This window comes from Falco rusticolus, chromosome 15 (genome assembly GCF_015220075.1).
Source record: "Falco rusticolus isolate bFalRus1 chromosome 15, bFalRus1.pri, whole genome shotgun sequence".
In the NCBI taxonomy this organism is placed as follows: Eukaryota; Metazoa; Chordata; class Aves; order Falconiformes; family Falconidae; genus Falco; species Falco rusticolus.
The window spans coordinates 20,186,665-20,207,827 of NC_051201.1; the positions used below are offsets into that span (position 1 = coordinate 20,186,665).

At 37.5% G+C, this 21,163-nt stretch overlaps 1 protein-coding gene across 2 annotated transcripts; it reads right to left on the bottom strand.

Moving 5' to 3' along the window:
- Window positions 1-2,422: 2,422 nt before the first annotated feature.
- Window positions 2,423-21,134, bottom strand: PRMT7 (protein arginine methyltransferase 7). Of its 2 annotated transcripts, XM_037409417.1 has the most exons (17): window positions 20,404-21,134; window positions 19,539-19,575; window positions 17,999-18,148; window positions 16,506-16,614; window positions 16,055-16,167; window positions 14,641-14,882; window positions 14,330-14,507; window positions 13,106-13,233; window positions 12,167-12,308; window positions 11,603-11,686; window positions 10,348-10,395; window positions 9,082-9,171; window positions 8,250-8,411; window positions 5,841-5,915; window positions 4,930-5,090; window positions 3,736-3,832; window positions 2,423-3,156 (listed from the first exon to the last, which is right to left on the bottom strand). In XM_037409417.1, the coding sequence occupies exons 1-17, from the start codon at window positions 20,496-20,498 to the stop codon at window positions 2,998-3,000; spliced, it is 2,070 nt and encodes a 689-aa protein (XP_037265314.1). In that variant the 5' UTR covers window positions 20,499-21,134; the 3' UTR covers window positions 2,423-2,997. The 2 variants fall into 2 exon arrangements, with proteins under 2 accessions (XP_037265314.1, XP_037265315.1); XM_037409418.1 differs by lacking the exon at window positions 20,404-21,134 and having other exon boundaries at window positions 19,509-19,575.
- Window positions 21,135-21,163: the final 29 nt, after the last annotated feature.

Consider the following 21,163-nt stretch of genomic DNA (forward strand, 5'->3'; position numbering starts at 1 on the left):
AGAATACAAAAGATGAGTGACTAAATTAATTAGTCCTGAACTGCATCCTCTATCTTGTTAAATGCAGGAAGCCTACGCAGAGCAGTTTCAAAGGGACTAATGAAGGAGAAAAGCAAGCTCGAGGATCTTAGCCCTTGAACTGCCTAGCCTTCAGACAAAAGGTACCAGTTCTGCAAATAAAGGAACAAATCTTGCAGCTGCCATGACTTAGAAAACACCCTTTAAAATGCAAGACTTGTCCTTCATTAGGACCATGACAATTTCACTGTCCTAAGATTATTATTAATTCTTGGTATTCAGCATGAGACACTGTTGCCTGCCTGGTTTTTATGGTACGGGCAAGTCCAAATTAGTTTTACTAGCAGTTGTCACTTTTTGTACTGGTTTTCCACTTTCGTGCATGTATGCACAGTGTATCTCCTAACAAAATGAGCGTTTTATTTGCACAAGACAGCTGCATTGTAAACCTGCACACTTTTCCTTATTTGAAGTAAACACAATTTGAAAACGCACTAGAAATTAAAAGTGGATTCTCAGCACCCTCTCGTGGATTTGTGGTATGATAACCACCAAGGACTAGTAAAACGTTCATTACAGTTCAGAGCTACAGAAAAGTTATTACTTCTGCAGCAAAACTACAATAGGAAAGTTAAATGTGAACGGCAAAACTTGGTTATTTATGATTATTTTTAATACCCGAATAAAACCTGCATCTTTAGCACAAGCATCTCTTGTGCCACATTAAAAAAAATCTGCCAGTTATACACTGGCTGTCATGCAATATATGAACTGTAACACTATTAGGTCAGTAGTGGCAGGGGATCCTGTTTTTATTAAAACATGCATCTACGCCTGCAGGCCTAGTCAGGATCAAACCTGTTGCCATTTAGAAAAAAACCTGCCTGTGGTGGTTACACAGAGTAAGTTCCTTGCAAGAAAAAATAGGAGTCTTGCTCTGCTTACTAAGATACCGGTAGCCAGCAGCCCTGCCAACTCAGCAAATCATCGCAATGCTTCTGTCAGGCCTGAGAACAAATAGGAGTCTGAATGCTGCTACTGAGTAGATGGGGTTTTTTTCCTGATAAAGTGGCTTTCCTCCCCCACGTGTGTGCTTGCAGTCAAACACCCCGTGGAAGAGGACAGAGGCAGAAGTACTTTTTTTGGTTTTGCACACATGTATAAGGAACAGTCACTATAACCCTTACAAGCAGCTCTTTCCCACGCGATTTACAGATCACACAAAGTTTTTTAAGTCCAACATGAAGAATTCACAGAAGCCAGGGTAGACACACACACAATTGTCTCTGTGCCCTCTGTGTGCCTGCCCCCCCCCCAACTTTTTTTTAAAAAAAAAAAAAAAAAAAAGGGCCTTTACCATTTAAAAGGCCTGGCCATATTATTGTTCCCTTTAAAATCATACAGCTTATGTTCCCAACATGTAACAAACAGATTTGTGCCACCATACTTCCTGTGGGCTAGGCACAGTGTAGCAAAATTAGGAACAACTGTTTAATGAACAGTAACCTCCATATTCCAGCCATGTTAATAAGAAACAAGAGTCTGAAGTTAGGCATCTTGAAAGTAAAGTTTTGCAAAGTGCAGTCCACAGATGTCAGCAGGAGCTGCAGGATTTCTGTTCTAGTGAAAACCATCAGTCATGTATTTCATTGCTTCCTTACACCTATTAAGACCTTCATCAGGAAAACAGCTCTGAAAAATTTAGGAATATTTCAGATGGCTTCCAGGTCTGTAAGTATCACACTCTTAGGAGAGAAAGAGGAGAAATTCCTACTCACCAGAGTTACGCATCATGGTGACCAGGAAAGCAAAGCAGAGTAGTCTCCTTCTCCCTCATGGCTTCTTCATGGCATTCCTTTCACTACGCTGAAGTTGCTGCTCAGAGGAAATCGGAGTAGCTTTGGTAAGCAGTTACCGCTGTGGCTGGCTGACAGAATTTAGGACAGGCAGTACATTGATTTTCTATTTCCCTTAATAGGGTCACACATACAAAACGGATACACCAATTGATTGTTCATCTAAAGCAGAATTCATTGCACACGTATGGTCACACACTACAATTTCTGCCAACATGATTTGGAATGCAACTAAGAAATCTTCAGTTGTGGACGTAAGCTATTACAGAACAACATACAACTTAGCTAAACTGGCAGATATTACTTAGACCTCTGATGCAATAAGGCCACATTTTTGATCATATAATGCATATTACATATCTTTTAAAGATTTGCAATTTTTTTTAGACTACAGCTCTTGCTTTCATTTCTAGTCAGACTACCATCAGTTTGTCACTTCCAATTACCCTGATTATGTACATTTTCGAATCTCCAGTTACGCTTTCCCTGACTTTGGTCCCTGTTTGGCCAATGTCTCTTCAGAAAAATGCAGCGTCTCAGACTCCATCTGAACATCAGTGCATCATTTCAGTTTAATACTAGCAACAACTTACACAAGTCTGTGAGCAGCTAAACGGCTTCCTTCTCACTATTAAGTGCACTAATACACATATGTAGCCTGACATGGGATTTCTTTTTGTGCACTCTGAAGATTACTTTCCATTCATCTTACAGTGACAAAAGCAAAGCCTAGAAATATATGCGTTTAATTCACTTTTATCTAATGTTAGCATAAGGTTTAGTGTCTTCAATGATATGCCAAGCAATAACCAGTAAAGTCAACTGTTTTCCAGCTCCATAACATTATTCAAACCCCCAAAATACCAGACTTTCACACTGAAACAGATGGTAACAAGTATGTGTGTATATGTATATAAACCCTGTTAGGAATACCTGTCCTTAAGAAAAGGTTCCTCTCTACACCCCCAACTATATATTTTGAAAACAAAACCAAAAAAAGTTTAAAGTATCTTTCAAAACAGTCAGTGTGCTCTTTGAGCACAACAACAACAAAAAAATCCCTCTGCCATACAAAAAATACTATATAAGTTTATTATAATTTAGGAACACAAGGGAAAGTATTTTACAGTAGCTTAAAATCCATGGCAATCTCTCCTGTCTTTGTGTTGAAATTTATAGTGTATGTGATGGCACTAGGAAGGTCTGATAGAGTTTCTGGTTCAGTAACAGAACTGAAGAAATAGACAGCTTGCTTGCAGTGGGGATTCCATTCACAGTTTCCCTACAGGAGAGAGTTAAAAGTGAAAGCAGTCAAAACTACAATCCTATTACTGGACAGTAATAATGCAGTAAGAGTTCTTGTTCTCAGTTCAGTATAAAATGACCAGATAGTTATTGCTTCCATTGCCACCCATTCCATTAAAGGAATACAGAACTTGAGATATCATATGCTACACTGCACAGGTGCAGTCATAGAGGAAAAAACCAAGATTTGGTCAAAGAGTATTTACAATACCAAAAATACTCCTTCCCTCAAAACTTTTGTTTCTGTTAAGCTGAGAAAACGATTTGTAAGAATAAATTCTACTTTGAGCTAGCATCATATTTAAGTTCTGATATGTAGTTCTATGGGAACTATGGGAACTATGGGAGCATCTGGATCCAATTCAGACTCCCATTTTAAGGCACATGTCCTGTTCTCCCCAAAAATATGAACAGATAGTTCTGCTAGTTCTGTCTACACGTTATTCACACAGTGTAACAAAAAGCACTATGCAAACCAAGCACAGCCAACAGAAACCATTTTTTCAGCACTACAATCCTATAGACTTTGACATAACAAATTACATTGAAGAAATACCTTTTCATTTGAAATCTGCATCAGTCCTGTACTAACAGAGATATCAGCAGCAAGATGATATTCCATCCACAGAACTGCTCCATGGCTCTTTCCTTTCCTGGGGAGGTGGAGGATCAAAACCTGTTACTTTACACAATACTGACAGCTTAAATGCTGCCCTCATTCCTCATGTAAGTTGGGTGAGAGCTGTAAAAGCATGAATAACTTGTTTCTTTGAAAAAAAACCTGAACAGCTGAATTATTTGGTAAATAGGTAGCAACTTTTAAAGTATCTGCAGATACAAAATCTGAAAGAGACAAGGAAAAGGAGACTATGTCATAACTAAATCTGCTCAAAACCACAGTCAATTAACAGGCACTTGATAACATGGCACAGATTATATGTCATATTTGGAGAGTACTTCCTTCAGGAGACCCTGGCTTCTGTAGTTTCTGAATTCTGAGGAAATATTTACCACATATACCATCTCACTGTGTCTGCTCCACAAGGAGCAGAGGTCATGCTAGCATTGCCTATGAATACAACAACCTGTAAGGCACAGAGGCCTCATGCAGATGTTTCTGGATTTTGTGAAACCTTGAATTTTGTTTCACAAAGAGAAAACATAAAATTACAGCAGTTTCTGAGTTACATAAGCTCTAGATAGTTAAAAATAACTTTCCCCTGTTTTTTCTTAACAGCATTTCCAGTTTGAACAGAATTAAGTACAATCTTTAATCATGGTGGAAAATACCTCAGAAGACATGTGACAAATAGCAAGATGACTGTCAAGAGTCCCAGTTAAAAGGAGGAATAGCATACACTTTAAAGCTATTAAACAGAATCGCTTGGAAAGCTAAATAGGAGACTTTCCTGCAAGAATTCAGCAACAGAGAACAAACAGAAGGATTGAAAACATCCAGACAATGGCTTATTTTCTCCAAACTATAAACTATTTAAGTTCTAAATAATACCGACTTCTAGAAAAATGTTATTTTTGAAATACAGGCATATTATGTGAGAAATTACCCTTATTGTTACAGCCTATTGTGAATAGCCACAGGAAATCTGTGTCAGAGCAACTTCCATTACTTTAGGTCACATTATTAAGAACTGTCAAGTATGTTCCCACTAGTGAACTGTAATACACAAAGAGCTTGAATATGAAGTAAAAAAATGGATAATGATGAGAATATTGCAACACGAAAACTCACCGTAAAAGATTTACAGAACCCTCTGTGCTGAGACAGTCTTGTGGTACAGGCTTTCTGAAGTCAAATATCAAAACTTCCTGGGGGTCAGAAAGTGACTTGCAAGGATACTCCCACAGAGGGTGAGGTTCTGCTTCCTTGGATTCCCTAAAATTCAGAGAATTCTGAAGAAAGAAAGTAATAAAACTATCTGAAAACAATCCAAAGGCAAACAGTCCTTGTTTTCAAGTTAATTATGTGTCCTGAACCCAAAGTATTTAAGCAACAACGACGCAAGAGGACAGGATTGCACAACATGTACTACATGCATGGACTAATGGGTACTGCTATATGGTCCTCAGCAGTGAAACAGAAACAGGCACTTTTGAAATACAATGCATTCAACTTTTCTTCCTCCCTTGAGACTAATTCTACTCTAGAACTGCCTGTACTCCTCCACAGTGACTATAAAGGCAATTTAAATGGCTAACTCAAATACAGATATCGACAATACAGCTCTAGAAATTGATACAAATAAATCTCACCCTTCATATCAATCTCTTGGATGTCAAAAAGCCTTTTTCTCTTTCAAAAGTACCCGCAAGGGCAAGTAAGGGCAGCAGGATTCACCTGTGAACAACTCCCAGATGATCTGATTTCAAGCTCAGAAAAAAATTTTAAGAGTATTTGTCTTTTTGCATGAAGTATTTTCAAAACAGTGCAAAGTACTGAAGAGCTTGACAAATGAAAAGAACCACCAACCCCCAAGCCGATGCCACAGCAGTTACTGTTTTGCAAGAACTGAAGAGCCATCACACTGATGAAAAACTAAACCAATGGTGTTTTTCAACAGTCACTGAATACTTTTTTAAGCTAAGGGGAGTTCTATTCTGTTTTGCTGAGACTTGTGCTGAAACTGCTTTCAGTATTCTTACATTAATCATATCATCCATAGTCTGGACGTCAAAACCTTCACAGGTGCCACATGGACTCCGGATTCTCCATAAGTCCTAAAAAGGAAAACAGGATTTTGCTTAGCTTTATTAAAGGGAATATTAAAATAATTTAGCTGTAGATTGGACATTTGATAACAATAAGGACTCTTTACACTCTACACATTTCCAAACCATTATAACTAGCGCAACAATCAGAACATGGTATAATTCTGGGAAAATATTTTGCAAGGCAGTTAATTGTTCAGCCACTGTTTTCAACTCCTCTAAAGAATCTGCCACATTTCCTACTATTTCTATGCAAAGTTTACTTTAAAGTAGGCATGGATTTGCCAAGATTAAACCCTTACAGCCCCGCTATTTCCACTACCCAACACAGGTGAAGTGCTCCCAGCTGCATCAAGTATCTTACAGCCTACTGGACTACCATACTCCCCTACAGCACTCCAGAGATTAGTAAAATGGTTTTAGATACTTCATATTATGCCTCTCATTGACCTTAGCAATCCACTGACAACAATTTAGTTCAACTTTTGCCTTTTCTTAGACTGCATTAATAGTCTCTTAACAGAACAGGAACGTTCACTAGCTGTGGACAGACCATTTTATTATCTGTTCATTGCTGCACTTGGCAACCTCAAATTTACAAGACAGCAGCAGGACTTAAATGCTGTTGTAATTTATGCCTGAATACGGCATGAACTAGTGTGACTATAAAGAATCTCTGAATAGATAGAACTATCAAATCAGTTAAGTAGCATTCTGCTCCCTAAATGCACTTACTGGCTAAAAAGTCTGTAACTGAAGAATTTAATCAAATTCTTTCTCTTGGATCCAACTTCTGCTAACTGCTTAACTGTAACGACATAGCACAGCCTGCAGAACCGGTTCTACAGAATACCTTACAACACTACATCTGCTCCTGTCTAATCAAGAATGGATAAATGCAGAGGTTATTTAAAAAACCCTACAGATTCTAGTATTTGAGTCTATGTTCACCACTGAACAAAGAAGAAAATGTAAAATCAAAGCAACAGCTTTTGGAATAGTGTAATAGAACACAAGTTAAATGTTCTACCAAAATAGCTACGTGGAATCATGCCCAAACAGAACCCTGTACATAAAAGTGTAAAACTGAGGTTTGGGTGACATGAATGTTACTCTACATTCTGCTACTAGATGTTGAATAATCTTATGTCATCAGTCTGCATGCTTCAGTTTTCTCATCCAGAACATGAAGAGAATGTCTACTTCCTTACAAAAATGCTTTGAGTTCTAGGGAAGTAAATCCTTTAGGTAAGAGAACATGGAATTAAAACTAACTGCTTATTCCAATCTGATTACTATTGATTAAGTCTTAACATCTGCTTCCTATTACAAGATTCAGATTTACATTATTTACTCAGTATATATTGAAATTCTCTACAATTTTGCAGAAAACAGAAAGGTATGTAAAAACATGCAGCGTAGCTGATTAGTCCCAGACAGAGAGCGAACACATGTATTTTCACAAGCACAAATCAAAGGCGGAAGACCACAAGGTTAAAGAGTGTTCAAATAAGGAAACTGTTAAGGGAGAGAAGGCCCAGATAAAAAAACTAAACTGTCAGGTGGACCAGACAGAGGGAAGAAAAGACAGAGAAAAAACCTCCCATTTTTAATAGATAAACCGAAGATTATGTTTATGTGAAAATTCATTAGATTATAGGCATTTTTTAAAATTTAAAGATATATTTATTTTAGTTACACAATTTCAGACTAAAGGGTTCTATCACTTACACTACCGGACAAGAATTTTGCATATTAATTACAAAAGTATTTATTTAATTTCCATTGTCATTGTAGGTAAACTCTTCACAATCTTCACTGACCAAGTCCTTAATAACAGTATAAACTTTTATACCTTTGTACAACTTCTAAAAGATAAGCTTTCGAAGTATTTTTAAGATGTGCTCAAATTTAGAACCGTGCACAGCCTCAAGAGGTTAAAAAAAAAAAGAGCATGCAATTATGAATCCTGCCTACAGTCTTATACTCAAAAAGCAGCATTTTAAAAAATGGTATTGTGCAGAATATCTCATTTTATAAATAACCACAACTCTCACATGCTACAGCAGTATCTCTCTAATCTAAAGAAGTATTTTGAAACATTCTGTCCTTTCATTTGACATGGTAAAATCACTCAATTTTCTGACAAGAGATGGCTGAAATAGCAAAACTGATTTTCAAGACTTCAAATACTCTTCTCTCTGGTGGTAAATGCAAAACATATTGAAGTGGACAGTATTAATATGAGGTAAACATGTCGTTATCCTGGAAGTATCCTGGAACTGTACTTAAAATTAAGTGGATTTGTGTAAATATCAAATGGATAATTCTAAACAATCTCACCTGAAACTCCACAATTACCATGTGCAAAGAAGCAGACTGAGGTAGGACAGTGACATTACTTGTAAGGTGACTGGTCACAGCAGTCCTAGCATACCAGAAATACAGATTATGCCACGGCAACAAACTTGTAGTAAAAAACGGCTCTCCCACAAGAACAGAAATCTTGACAAAGAAAGGAAAAGATAAAAAGCATTGTAATAAAGAACAACAACTTGGTAACACAGGCTGGTTTGTATCTTCGGTAGCTGACAATGTAATATAGCAACTGAAGTAATCTAGACAAAAACTTCTACTGCTCCATAAGGATTTAATTACTGCATACACTACACACTAGACATATTTTTGTGGTTTTAGTCAGCAAATTTTAAAATTTTAAAATAAATTTTCCTGCAACGAATTTTGAGAGAAAATACTGCAGGTTTTGGTTGGAAGGTTTTGTAATGAGAGCCACAGAATTTGGAAGGTTTTAATTTAAGGAGGTTAGTACTTCCAATAGAGTACAATCTTCTGAGTGGCTTGAGAAAGAGTTACAGCCTTGTAGCACATATGCAGTTAAAACAGTTTAAGTGCCTTAACAACTGGTGTAGATTATGCAGCAAGGGAAAGTCATACCTTTTCAAAAACAAAATGAACCACCTCTCCCCCCAAGTCTTTAGTCTCATTCAGTTTTAGTGGAACAAGGTCTGAACCATCTACTCGTTACATTTTATATTAACTGGGATATAATGGAATTCATTGTGGTTACAGGAGCACAGTAGGAAAGCAAGATTCACTTTCACTTTCTGCTCCCCACCACCCCGCTGAAATTCAGTATTGGACAACGGTAACATACCTTTTTATCTTCCAAATGAGCAGACGTCAGCAACTCAGGACGTGCCTCTATTATTTTAATTTTATCTTCAAGATGATTTGCTTTAAAAAACTAAAAAAGAAAAAGTAGTGTACTGTCTTAAAGCTACAGTTGAGACTCAAACCCATACCAAAATAATAATTTTATTAAAAATAAACAAAAAAGAAACCAATAGCCAAAAGAAATTTTAACAAAATCTGCCTGCCATAACTCATCAGGATGATACAAGTCTATTCTTGAAGGGTGCATGCACTTACAGCCAACATATCACACCCAGTGAACTAAAGCACATGCCCTACATATTCCATCAGTTAGGTATCTGGAAAGGCAAGCAACACAAAAGTTGCCTCACCTTCATTCATTTGTGCTCTGAAACATATGGGAAGGACAGTCAAGAAATATAAAAGTTACTTCAACAATGATTATACACTGCGTATTTGGCTTCTGTTTGAGGCCAGGTTTGTGTCCTAATTTACCTACCATTCACGGTTTTGCATTTCTAAGCCGCAGGGTGAGACAGACCTCTCTCAAAATACACAGTGCAACTGAAACAGCTACAGCTGAACAATGACTTGAGGAAGCCGCTTCCAGTCACTCAGACATTAGCTGCCTTTCCTGAGCAGCCTGCACTCCACCCCACGGATGCAGCTGAAACACCGCCTGCAGTTAACTAACACCCACTGCCTACTGTCTCCTAAGAGCCAAACAGCAGAGCAGGCATTCCCAGTTTGTCTCAGCTGGAAGACAAGAACTTCTGGGTGCTACTTTCCCAGTAAGACTGGTGTAAGCTATGGGATGCCCTCACATTCCACTGATCATCACAAACAAGCAGCTTGGCTTTTATCACCAACGTAATGAGGGCAGCAGAGCAGCAGCTCAAGCAGACAAGCCACCAGGCATCTGCAAGGAGAGATCACGCAACCAGAATTCCCTCTGCTCAGCTCAACTACCCCAGTGGCCTATCTAGCTTGTGGCTAAAGTGATGAGACTGGATGTGTCTCCAACGGGATGTACTCCTCCAAGAATATGCACAAAGCTTCGTACCCATACCAAGAAAAAATAAGAACACCTCCCCTGCCAACATATCCCACCTCCCACAGTCTTGTCAAACTGTATGATCAAATACATTCACTAAACTGATTTAACCTCCAAGCAATTGATGCAAGGACAGTCAAAGGTATCATCAAGCTCTGGCCTCAGAAATGCCATGAATTCATTTACTGCTTTAACAGAAAACTGAATACCCACTTTTTCCATGACAGAACAGGACACAGCAGAGTTTTCCAACGTAAACACCTAAAGAAAACACACAACAGTTAGTCAAACTAGCTTTATAGATTTTAATTAAATGAATATGTAAATGAACATCAAAGGAATTATTTTGATGCCCTAATGAAGATAACTCATAAGAAACATGCATCTACTCCACAGCCCACTGTCATGCACCTTTTTTACCACAACAAAACCACCTCCCGTAACTGCAGGTTAAATAAATACTGCTGTTTTCACAGCCATACAAGAAAAAAAACATCAGAATGCAAATACTTATTTTCTGTTTTTAAGATGCACATAGCGTAATAACATTTGCTCTAGGCATATATTTACTCCTGAACAAACGCAAGCATATTGGCAGTGTGCTGAATCAACCTCCAGTAGTGCTTACTCCTTGTGAGCACTGTTTAACACAATCTGAATGTATCAGCTGGAAAGAGCTCAGATGTGCAATGCAGCACACCAGGCTCTTCAAGTAAGAAGAAAATTAAGTTTTATTTAAACTTGGTGAACAGTTAGGCAATATGCTGCTACAGGGCTAGGAAAATATTATGGAAATCTTGTCTGCCCTGTTCATTTTTTCTCTCCTCTGTAACTATCTGTGACTAGCCACTACTAAAGACTGGTTCAACTCTGCATGTTTATTTATGTCTATGAATTGCCTAGCACCTTCCCCAGGATGATATTGCATTATACATTCCCAGATATTCAGTCTGACTATGACAGATTTTCGTTTGAAGAGCTCCATGAGAGAACACAAGTAAGGTATATACACAATGAGACAGCCAGGCAGCTCATTTACACAGACTCAGTATTCTTACTGCTCCCTATCTTGCTGTTACAGACCTTCCACTTCTGACTAGATAATAAATGTAATTATGGAATTGCAAACATAAAAGAAGAAAAAAAATCTGCCAGATATTTAGGTCGATAGAGTATTTCCAAAAGCACAAGATACGAGATGGCAAAGAATAATCAGTAGGGAATGAGGAACGCCACTTTCATTCAAAGCTACACACTAGTAAACATCAAAACTGGTAATTATTATCTCCCTAAACTTCAAAGTGATCAGAGGTGAACTTAACCATCATTCCAACACAATGGAAACCTCTCACTTGTCACTTCAAAGACACTGGAAATAATTAAATAATGGTTGAAAATGCTGAACTATACAAGAGAACTAAAAATACCAAGCTAAAACACAAAGATCAGAAAAACAGAAGTACTGTACCTGCTTTGCTCCAAGATAGTGAGCCAGCATAGGCAGCAGACTGCCATCACTGACACAAAGGCAAACACTATCACTTTTCAGCACCTACAGAAAATAAATAGTCATTGTTATTCCTATTCCTGATGGAAAAGGTTTCAAACTCTAGACATTTTGTTGGCCTTTTTTCTCCACTTTATACGCTTCTGTATCAAATAAGGGCTGGGAGATACCACTTCAAGCACAACAGAACAGTGTAAGAAATATTCACATAATCCCCTTGGTTTAGGTCAGAAAAAGTTTGCACAAAAATATATTGCATGTCTTTATTCAACTACCGATACTCCTTCTAACAAATACACCAAACTGCTACAAATTCCTATGCAAAAATGGCTGCTTACAATTTAAAAAACTAATACCAAAGTTATCATGACAAAATATAACTCACATCTGCAGATATAAACAAAACGTACTTGGTGAGCAAAGTCTTTAGCAAGGGAGAAACAAATTCCATAAATAATTGCTGCAAATAAAACGATACATGCATCTATCATAGAAGTCAAAAACCTACAGGCAACATGCACTCACTTTCATCAAAGACTTGATGTATTGGCGCGTTCGGTTCTGATCATTTAATTCCCCAAAGCGTGGTCTATTCCAAAGAAGATGAGCCTGACATCTACAAACAGGACTTTCAACACGATCATCTGCTTTATTATCTTCTTCTCCTCTGGAAAAAAAATAAAGTACATCAATAAAGTATTACCTACAGCATCAGTAATATGTTTTCGCAAACAGCTACGTTTATGCATTTTACCTAGTAAACACATTAAAGCATATGGACTTCATTGTAACTTGCTCAAATTTACCATTTTTGTAGCTTTGCATTTCCAAATGAAAAGAACAGAAAGGACCAATTTTCACCTTTTTCAAAAGGGGAAACCAAGTACCCCCCAAACTTTCCCGCTAACTGTAATGGTTACGTATTTTAGGCTTTAAACTTTTAGAAAAAAGTTATTAGTTTGCATTCCTAAGTAAGAAAGGCACATAAAATCCAGACATTAACTTTTAAAGCTGGCACTGATTTTTACAAATGTCAGCTGCTACTGTCATCACAACAAACATGACTAGGCTCTTTTTAACTTTGAGCAAAAGGCCTCAAAAAGATAGTGCTGACTAGGAAAATAGAAAATGGAGACAGAATGGCAATTATTTCAGTCCTTTACTTATACACCAGCTCAGCTGAGCTATATTTTAGGATTTCCAGGAACCACCCATGAGTGTTTTTTGCTTCTCTGTCACAGAATGTCACCAGCTGTAAGGCAGGAGCCTGTAGTCCCAACCTCAACTGTGGCTTTATGCATTAAATGGTTTCTTCACTCTGTGCATTGCCCATGAAGCAGCTTTTAATGATTTTCTAGTCTTTACCATCTTATCTTGCTCTTCTACAAAATGGCTGCTCTAAGAGCAGCAAATACTCAAGCTTGGAGTAAAATAGCACCCTTTTTCACACACATGTATTGTTACCTGGCTTTCTGCAGCATATACCACACAGAGTACTCATCACGAGAGGCAGTCAGATACACCTTCTCACCCTGGAGAACTGGCTCCTCATTAGGAAGAAAATATACACACTGCATCCAGTGATCTCTCCACTGAAAAGGGTTGATAAAGAAAACCATAGGAAGTAACTCATAAATAGTAAATGGAAAGCAAACAAATAGCAGGAAATCAGTTAGTAAGAATGGGTGTAACTTTGAAGCACTGATGTACGAATCTTGTTCACGTTAGCAAGGCTGAATAAACACTAGTATTGTATACTGAGTAAACATACTTTAGATAGATTTCTTGCAACAGAATATGCCTGAGACCATTGGCTTGCTGACTAGCTAAGCCTGTATTTTAATCAAATGAAAAATCCAAAATACACTTTGTATTTATTAATACTCTTTCATCTCTATAGTTGACTTATGTTAGAAACCTGTATTAAATCGCTGACAGTGACCAATGGTTGAAGCCTCCTGCATTAAATAACATCACATAGTGTCACTCTGATATGACAGCATAATTATTTTGAGTTTCAGAAAGCTAGTTTCTGCATTGCAAATATTCCTGTAGTTTTTCTGCTTGATAGTTTCAAATCTTATTCTCAAACACGGTAAGTACAACCAATCATTTTGTAGCTTCCTTTTGACTAAGTTCATCTTACTAGTAAATACATTCACACAAAGACACAGGAATCTGATTTAATAGTGATCACCCATTCCTCTAATTATCCAGTACCAACCCAACATTTTGCCACACCAGCCTTTTTTATAGGAGTATAAATATACTCCCGTAAACTTAACACTTATTTGGAATTTTCACAGAAGTACTACATGGAAGCAAACCACAGACCAGTATTTTGAACAGGGATAGAGACTAGTTAAGGAAAAAGATGTGGAAAACTTTATTTCTTGAAAGTAGAAGAAATAAAAGAAATAAAATACAAATATCTAGATGACAGCTTCAGTTTTTAAGCTTTACGTTAAAGCTTACATTTAAGTTTTACATTAAAGAAAACCTAAAATGGGTATATACTATAGTTAAGATTTCTAGGATTTGCCTGTTTAGCATCTTCCAATACATAAAACGTTAGCAAAATTCCTATACGGTTTAAGGGACAGCTGCTTAAGACACCCAGTACAGCCTTGACTGAAAATAATTACCGAGTGCCATTTGATGATAGTACCTAAAGGCTCAGTATGTTACCTGGAAAGCAGAAGTGGATTTTACCCAGTATGGAGCCATTGTGCAATTTATCGTCCCAGAGGGGTCCATGTCGATATCCCACCAGGAAAGTACAATTTGTGCCTTGCCAGATTTTACAGGCTCCAGCTGCACTCTGTAGTAGGTAGAAGCACTCCTTACTGGCTTACTGAAATCCACACTGCAGAGAAGCATGAAAATTGTAAAAAGAAATAGTTCAGCATTCTTTATAAATTCTCACTAGCCTCCTAAACTGAATACAGAAAAGGCACAACAGGAACATTTTGTTATGAACAAAACAATGCCCACCTTACCTGAACATCGTCACCACATCACTAAGGATAGTGAAGTCACTTAAAGGCATCTGGTTCAGCTGGATATCACAAACAGAAGGAACACCTGGACAGTTCTCCATTTCTGAAGGGGAGACTATAATTTTTTCACCATCCTCTGCTTCGACATGAACAGGAAACAGTTTGTTCCAGGACCACATTCTTGTGGATTCCACTAATTGGGCATACACCGTTGCCCTGTGAGGTACTGCCTCACATCCTTCCTGAGTGTTCAAAACAACGGGGAAATTAATTCAACAATCTGACTTACTAACATATTCGTGAGAATTAAATCGATTGAAATGTGAACCAATTTAAAGAAAAGTTGGAATGGGAGCCGTGAAATCTTAAACACAAATTATTTCAGAGACCTCTTTAACATCAGAGCACTTTGCCTACCCGTGAAACACAAGTATCTATACGGTTCAGTGTGGTTCAGAAAGGCCAAAGTACTTGATTAACCATGCAACATCAGCAGTTTACTAACCTCAGTTAAACCTGCATTTCCATTCTCATTCTGAAATAAGACGCCTATCTTGAGCTTCTCAATGCAGAAAATGACTAAACTATCAACATTAAAACAGTTTGTGATTGCAATGAGTAAGAAAAATAGTGGCTTAAATATTTATGCAATGACGACTTCGTATCAATGTTTAAAGAGTAGAAGACATACAGTTGTTCTAATAAAATCACTGTGAACTAAGAGCTAACCAAGAACAATGCTTTCACCAAAGACTAATTACAATTCAGAGTTATATATTGAGAGCAGAAAAATGTTAAGACTGATATAGCCTTTGTATGTAAACTGATGAAACGAAACCTAAAAAAAGTTTTGCCATCCACATTTTAATTAAAGGAAAAAAAATAGACAGGGTAAAAGAGAAAGTCCTAAAATTATACCTGTAGATTATATGTCAAAAAATTTGGTTATTCATTTGATTACAGAGTTTAAAGTATTTCCACAGGCAAAAAGCATGTGGAGTAGAAAGAGCTTACGGGGAAAAAAACAGAAACCAAACAAAAATGCCTGGGAGGTGAAGCCCATCAAATTTAGGAGAATTTCATTTTTTAAAATATCTTGGAACAAACTACTAAGGAAAGCTCCAAATCACAACTGGGTGCCTTTCTGAAAGTTCTTTGTTAACCAGCAAGTTATTGGTTTTAACATAAAGCAAGTAAGTGTAATTTCAGAGTCTGTGAATTACAAAATGAACTCCAATAGCTTTGTTCTAGGAATGAATCTAATAAATTATTCACTGAATAAGAACTTAGCACAGATGGTGTATTTACAGGATAAAGAAGCCTAAATCAAGTACACTCTCCATCCTGCTCCAAAAAAACCAGAAGAGTTTCTCTAAGGATAAACGTGACACAGTATCAATATCTATTCTTTTACCTGTACAAGGTATTTGTGTGCATGTTCATAGGTTGGTAAAGCTCCTTCTCCTATCAGCTCTGTATCAAATAATTCAGTTACCAGGATGTTTGCACGACATTGCATATCTCCATCTAAAAGACACAATTTAATACTGTAATATTAAGACTTTATATAAAGTCTTTCAAGAACATACTATCCTGAAAACACAAGTAATTAAAAAAAAATTATTCCTGTTAGAGAACCTACTGAAGACTGCAAATTATTTTCCTTTAGAACTTTACTATGAAATACATATGGCTACTGAAATACTATTACACTTCCTTTTGAAGTAATTTTCCATTGTTACTTTCTAGAGAGTAAAGGATTTACTTGTTTTAATTAAAAATATAAGGAAAATAAGAATAAGACATATTCCTTCATAGTTTTGAGGTACTTGCCATTTTTTTTAACCGTAGCCTATTTTTCTCACCTGGGCCAACTGTGACTTCAGTGGAGTGCTTGTTGATTACCTTGATCTTGTCACGAAAACCATTTTTCTCCACTATCTTCACAGCAGCATTAGCCATGGGCTTGAAAACCTGTAAATAGCAAGAATATTACAAACTGGTAAGCTAACATTAGCTTTCCAAAATGAAAGTACACCAATGCAAAATGCAGTATATTCAGCCCTGCAAAAATTTAACATCATCTGTACCTTTTTGTATGTTTGAAGTTCATTACCATGAAACAAGACAGCAAGCCTCACTTCAAAAGTTCAGATCACCAATGTCACTGTTACAAATCATAACATCAGCTGTCTCCAAAAGCTACTCCAATTTAACTTATGAAAGACAAGAATACATGCTAAGAATATTTCAGCATTTACATTAAAAAAACTTATTTTTAAAATTAAAGATATACATGGCTCGAGAGGCCCCAAGAGACTTTTATGTACTCGACATAAAAGAACCCCAACCAACCAGCACTGAAATATGCCAAATATCTGCTTTTATTAACAGGTAACTGTGAAGAGAATTTTTGCTTCCTTCAGAAGGAAAAGCACAGAGAGAGTACATAGCTTGAAAATAGTAGAATGATGAAGAATGTGTTAAAAGGGCTTAATGTCCATACCCAGTTTTTAAACTCAAAAACTTTAAATATTGTACTCAGCCACACAATCTGACTACTTAAGATATTTGTGGCCACTTTGGAAACCACCGCCACCCTCTCTGATTGCTTCCTGTGTCTACATGTTAAGAGGACTGTCCCGGAAAAACGATCATAGGACAAAATCCTAGATTTAAAAAAATGTAGGTTTTTACTTGGATAAAAACCACAAAGCACTTCTTCAACTATGACCTACGAACAAGTGAACCTTTGTTTCTTCACATGCATTGAAAAAAAACTAATCAGGCCAAGATGTTCCTGTTGTTCTCCTTAGTATCAGTAATGGCTGCTAATGACCATCACGATGTTTCTTAAATGCCAATAAAAAAGGAGATGCTCCATCTGATCAGGAAGAGATGGAAAAAAACAGTTTATGGACAGTCTCTTTATGATGATGTGGTCCATGCTATGATTAAGTGGTCTGAGAACCCATCTCCAAGAACTGAAACGTATAAAGATCAGTTGTATGGCTAGAGAATAGTCACATTTTTCAAAAACTTGGTTAAAGTTTTCAATATTACACTTGAGTTTTGATAAGAATTGAAGACGGAAAACTATAAAACTTAATTTAGTAATTTTAACCCGTACATTTAAAGAAACCATTCTCAAAAAGGTACTACACCTTTTCAACTACGTTCTTGTAAGACCTAACTGGTTTTGACACATACAAGTATCAAGCTTGCACTTCAGAAGCCACAATACAAAACAGCAAATGCATCCACTCCATTGACCATACAGACAGAATTGCACTGAAGCTCTAAGAAGAGACTATGAACATCCATGCAGAAGTATGTGTAACCCGTAACAAATGCTCACCTCAATTGCATAGCAGAAATCGGCACCTGCTGAAGCTGCCATCATAGACAGAAGTCCTGTGCCAGTCCCTATGTCTAGAACAATCGCTTTTTCACCTTTTTCTTTTACTCTGCTCACTGCAGCGCGAATACCTTGGAAATATTTCGCATTCTGTGGAGAAGAGACAAAAGAGAAGAAAAAGAAGCAAAAAGATAAAAGGATCAGCAACCCTTTATCCGTTCATACTTTGAATTTTTGTATAGAAATCTTGCATCCTCCAACTATAAGTTTATAATTAGAAAAAGTCCTACAGACGCTCTTTATGCTATACAGTCACATCAAAGTCATTTTTAGAAAAAGCAAATGTTACTGGAGGGATCAATCCATTTAAAGTACAACAATTTTTATCACAATATTCACATCATCATTGACCAGTCAGCTATTTATTGCACATGTATAACTTACAAATGCAATATATTTTCTAGAGTAAATAATATCTATGTGAGATACTACTGTTTTTCTGATTACTTTTCCCCTGCAGCACCACTCAGTCATATAGTGCCTATGACAGCACAACAGCCAAAGCCAAAATATCTTGGATTCAGATTCCTCTCTACATCTACTGAAAAAAACATTCATACATGAGAAGAAACATGTATAAACACTGGCTTTTGGTTATGTGCCATGAGTGGGGCTACAAGCATACCTACATTAACAACAGGAAACCACCCAAATGCTGTCATCTGTCAGCTACAGCATACATATTGAAATATATGCTTCTATTTACTCCATAACAGCCTATTATAAGACATTCCTTTGCAAATTATTCAATAAAGCCTCTCCAAAGAGTACACTACCTTTGGACATTATAAATTTGGAAGGTCTGCTGGATCCCTTTCTGAATAATTCCAGTTAACACTTCTCATATATTACTCCCGTAGAGCTGTTTTATACTTAAGACACAACTTGCTGTCTCTAAATGGCTTATTAAATGCCTGATCCCGCTAGCATGTTTCAATTCAGTATGAATTCAAGACTCGTAGCATAGGCACCATAAAATTCTTTAAAAAGGTTATTGATGAAATGGTCGACTAAAAGGCTAGAGCAGAAAGAACATTTAAACCATTCACTCCAGACTTCCATCATTCCTGTAGATACAGCATCTCAACTTTCTTCTCAATTGCAAGCAGTAAATAAGAGCTAAAAATATCATAAAAGAATAAAGATAAACTTTACTTACATCCCTATAAAAACTATAAAAAGTCTAGATTCCCATTTACAGCTTTTGAAATTTAATCTAATGAACTCTGTCAAAAATGTCAAACAGAACAGCAAAATCAGCTACTGCATGTAAATATCATTGTGCAGTGAACAACTGAACACTAGAGTCAGGTGTAAGAAGGCATCTGTTGATCTAAGAGTAGTTCTGCTATCATAAAAGGTACAAATTCTATTATTTCAGTTTTCAGAGAAACCTGTATAATCATGCAGTGATAGCTGTTCAAGCGAAAGGAAATGGGTATTTTCTTACCATTCAAAAGTTTTTTGCTTCTATACTTACTCTATCTTTATCATGAAGCATATCTGCATACCGTGACCTACAATTAAAAAAAACAACCAATCAAATACTACATGCCGCAAAGCATGACAAAACCACTAGATCTTACATAGCTCTGGTTTCTCTTACCAAGGCAACTGGTCCCCATAGCCCATAAATGCAGAGATAATCAATATTCTCTTTGAGTATCTGAACTTTCCCCCAGATCTAAGGAATAATGTCATTTCAGTGATCTAGTGATCAGCATATAAATGACCTAATTAACTGCTGGCATATATCCTCTTTTCAGCAATGGACCCAAGACGCAGACCTGTGGGCAAACAGCTGTGAAATAATAGCTTGGACAGATGGAGTTTCATACAGCAAAGAAAGCCAGCCTGCTATAGTTTAGATCTCTCATTGTTACCAAGGTTTAAATTTCTTTGGTCCCCATTTCTTCATGGGTCACTACTTAAAAATAAACCAAAATCTAATCTTCCTAGCTTCTATGCCTGTTGCATTAAGTTCTTCAAAAGTTATTACAGGAACAGACAATGGGCAATTATTTGTTGTATTGGGGATTTAAAACAAATTTAGGCAATGCATTTTGCTACAACGTTGTTACTGTCAGTATTAAGGGAAGCATCTCGGAAAATGTTTAAAAAAAAGCAGAAGGAAACCACTTGGACAATACTTTACAAAATTCAACATTTTCAGTTCAGCCCTGTACAACACAGGGCGATGTAACATTCAGACTATCCTACAGGCTGTTCATCTCATGCCCTTGGAACATCTACAGAGATAAACACAAAAATAGCCATAAAAGCAAGTTGAGTTTGCTGGTTTTTTGTAGCTTTAGTGGAACAACACCCTACTTTTTCCAGCATACCTTGCAATTTCCTGATGGTAGTCGTAGTCCTCATCCTCTTCTACCCACTCCATAGCACCAGTGGTTGGATTAGCTCTTCCACAAAAGGTCTTCATGATCAATATGATCAATCTCAGTTTGTGTTATTTACGTGTTACATGCAGTTTTGCTACTTTGGCTGTGGTGTAATACGCAAAATACTGGCTATGGCGAAAAAACCAAGGGAAAAACCCCACAAAATTTCCAGTGAAAACTACAGACATCACTTCAGCTCTGGGACAGGCACACCCCCACACACATACTCTTCTCACTTTCCCTGTTACACCTGCCTTGGCCAGAAGCACTGGTGACTGCCTTAGACTTTTCCTCTAAGGATGTTTTAAGCTCAAATCTATCACCCAGCCCTGTTCAGGAACTCAGCATCCCCCCAACACCAATCACCAGCAAATTCTCAAAGAAAAACACCTCAGCCCGAGACGATGCAGGTCGGGCCGGGGGAGTTCGGTCACCCTCTCTAGGCAGTCCCCACACCCTGTCAGAGAAGGGACCTGCAGACTCTAGGCAGCAGCACAACCGGGGGGACCGTCACCTCGGGCCAGCCCAGACCTTCCCCCGCCTCAGGAAGGAGCTGCGACGGGAGCCGGTGAAGCTGCTCCCCGCTATCTCTAGCCCGAAACCAGCGCTGCGGCCCTATCCCCCCTCAGGGCCACATGCCGGCGCGGCTGCACCTCCGCTCCCCTCAACATGGCCGCCGGCACCTACCCCTCCGGCCGCCTCGCAG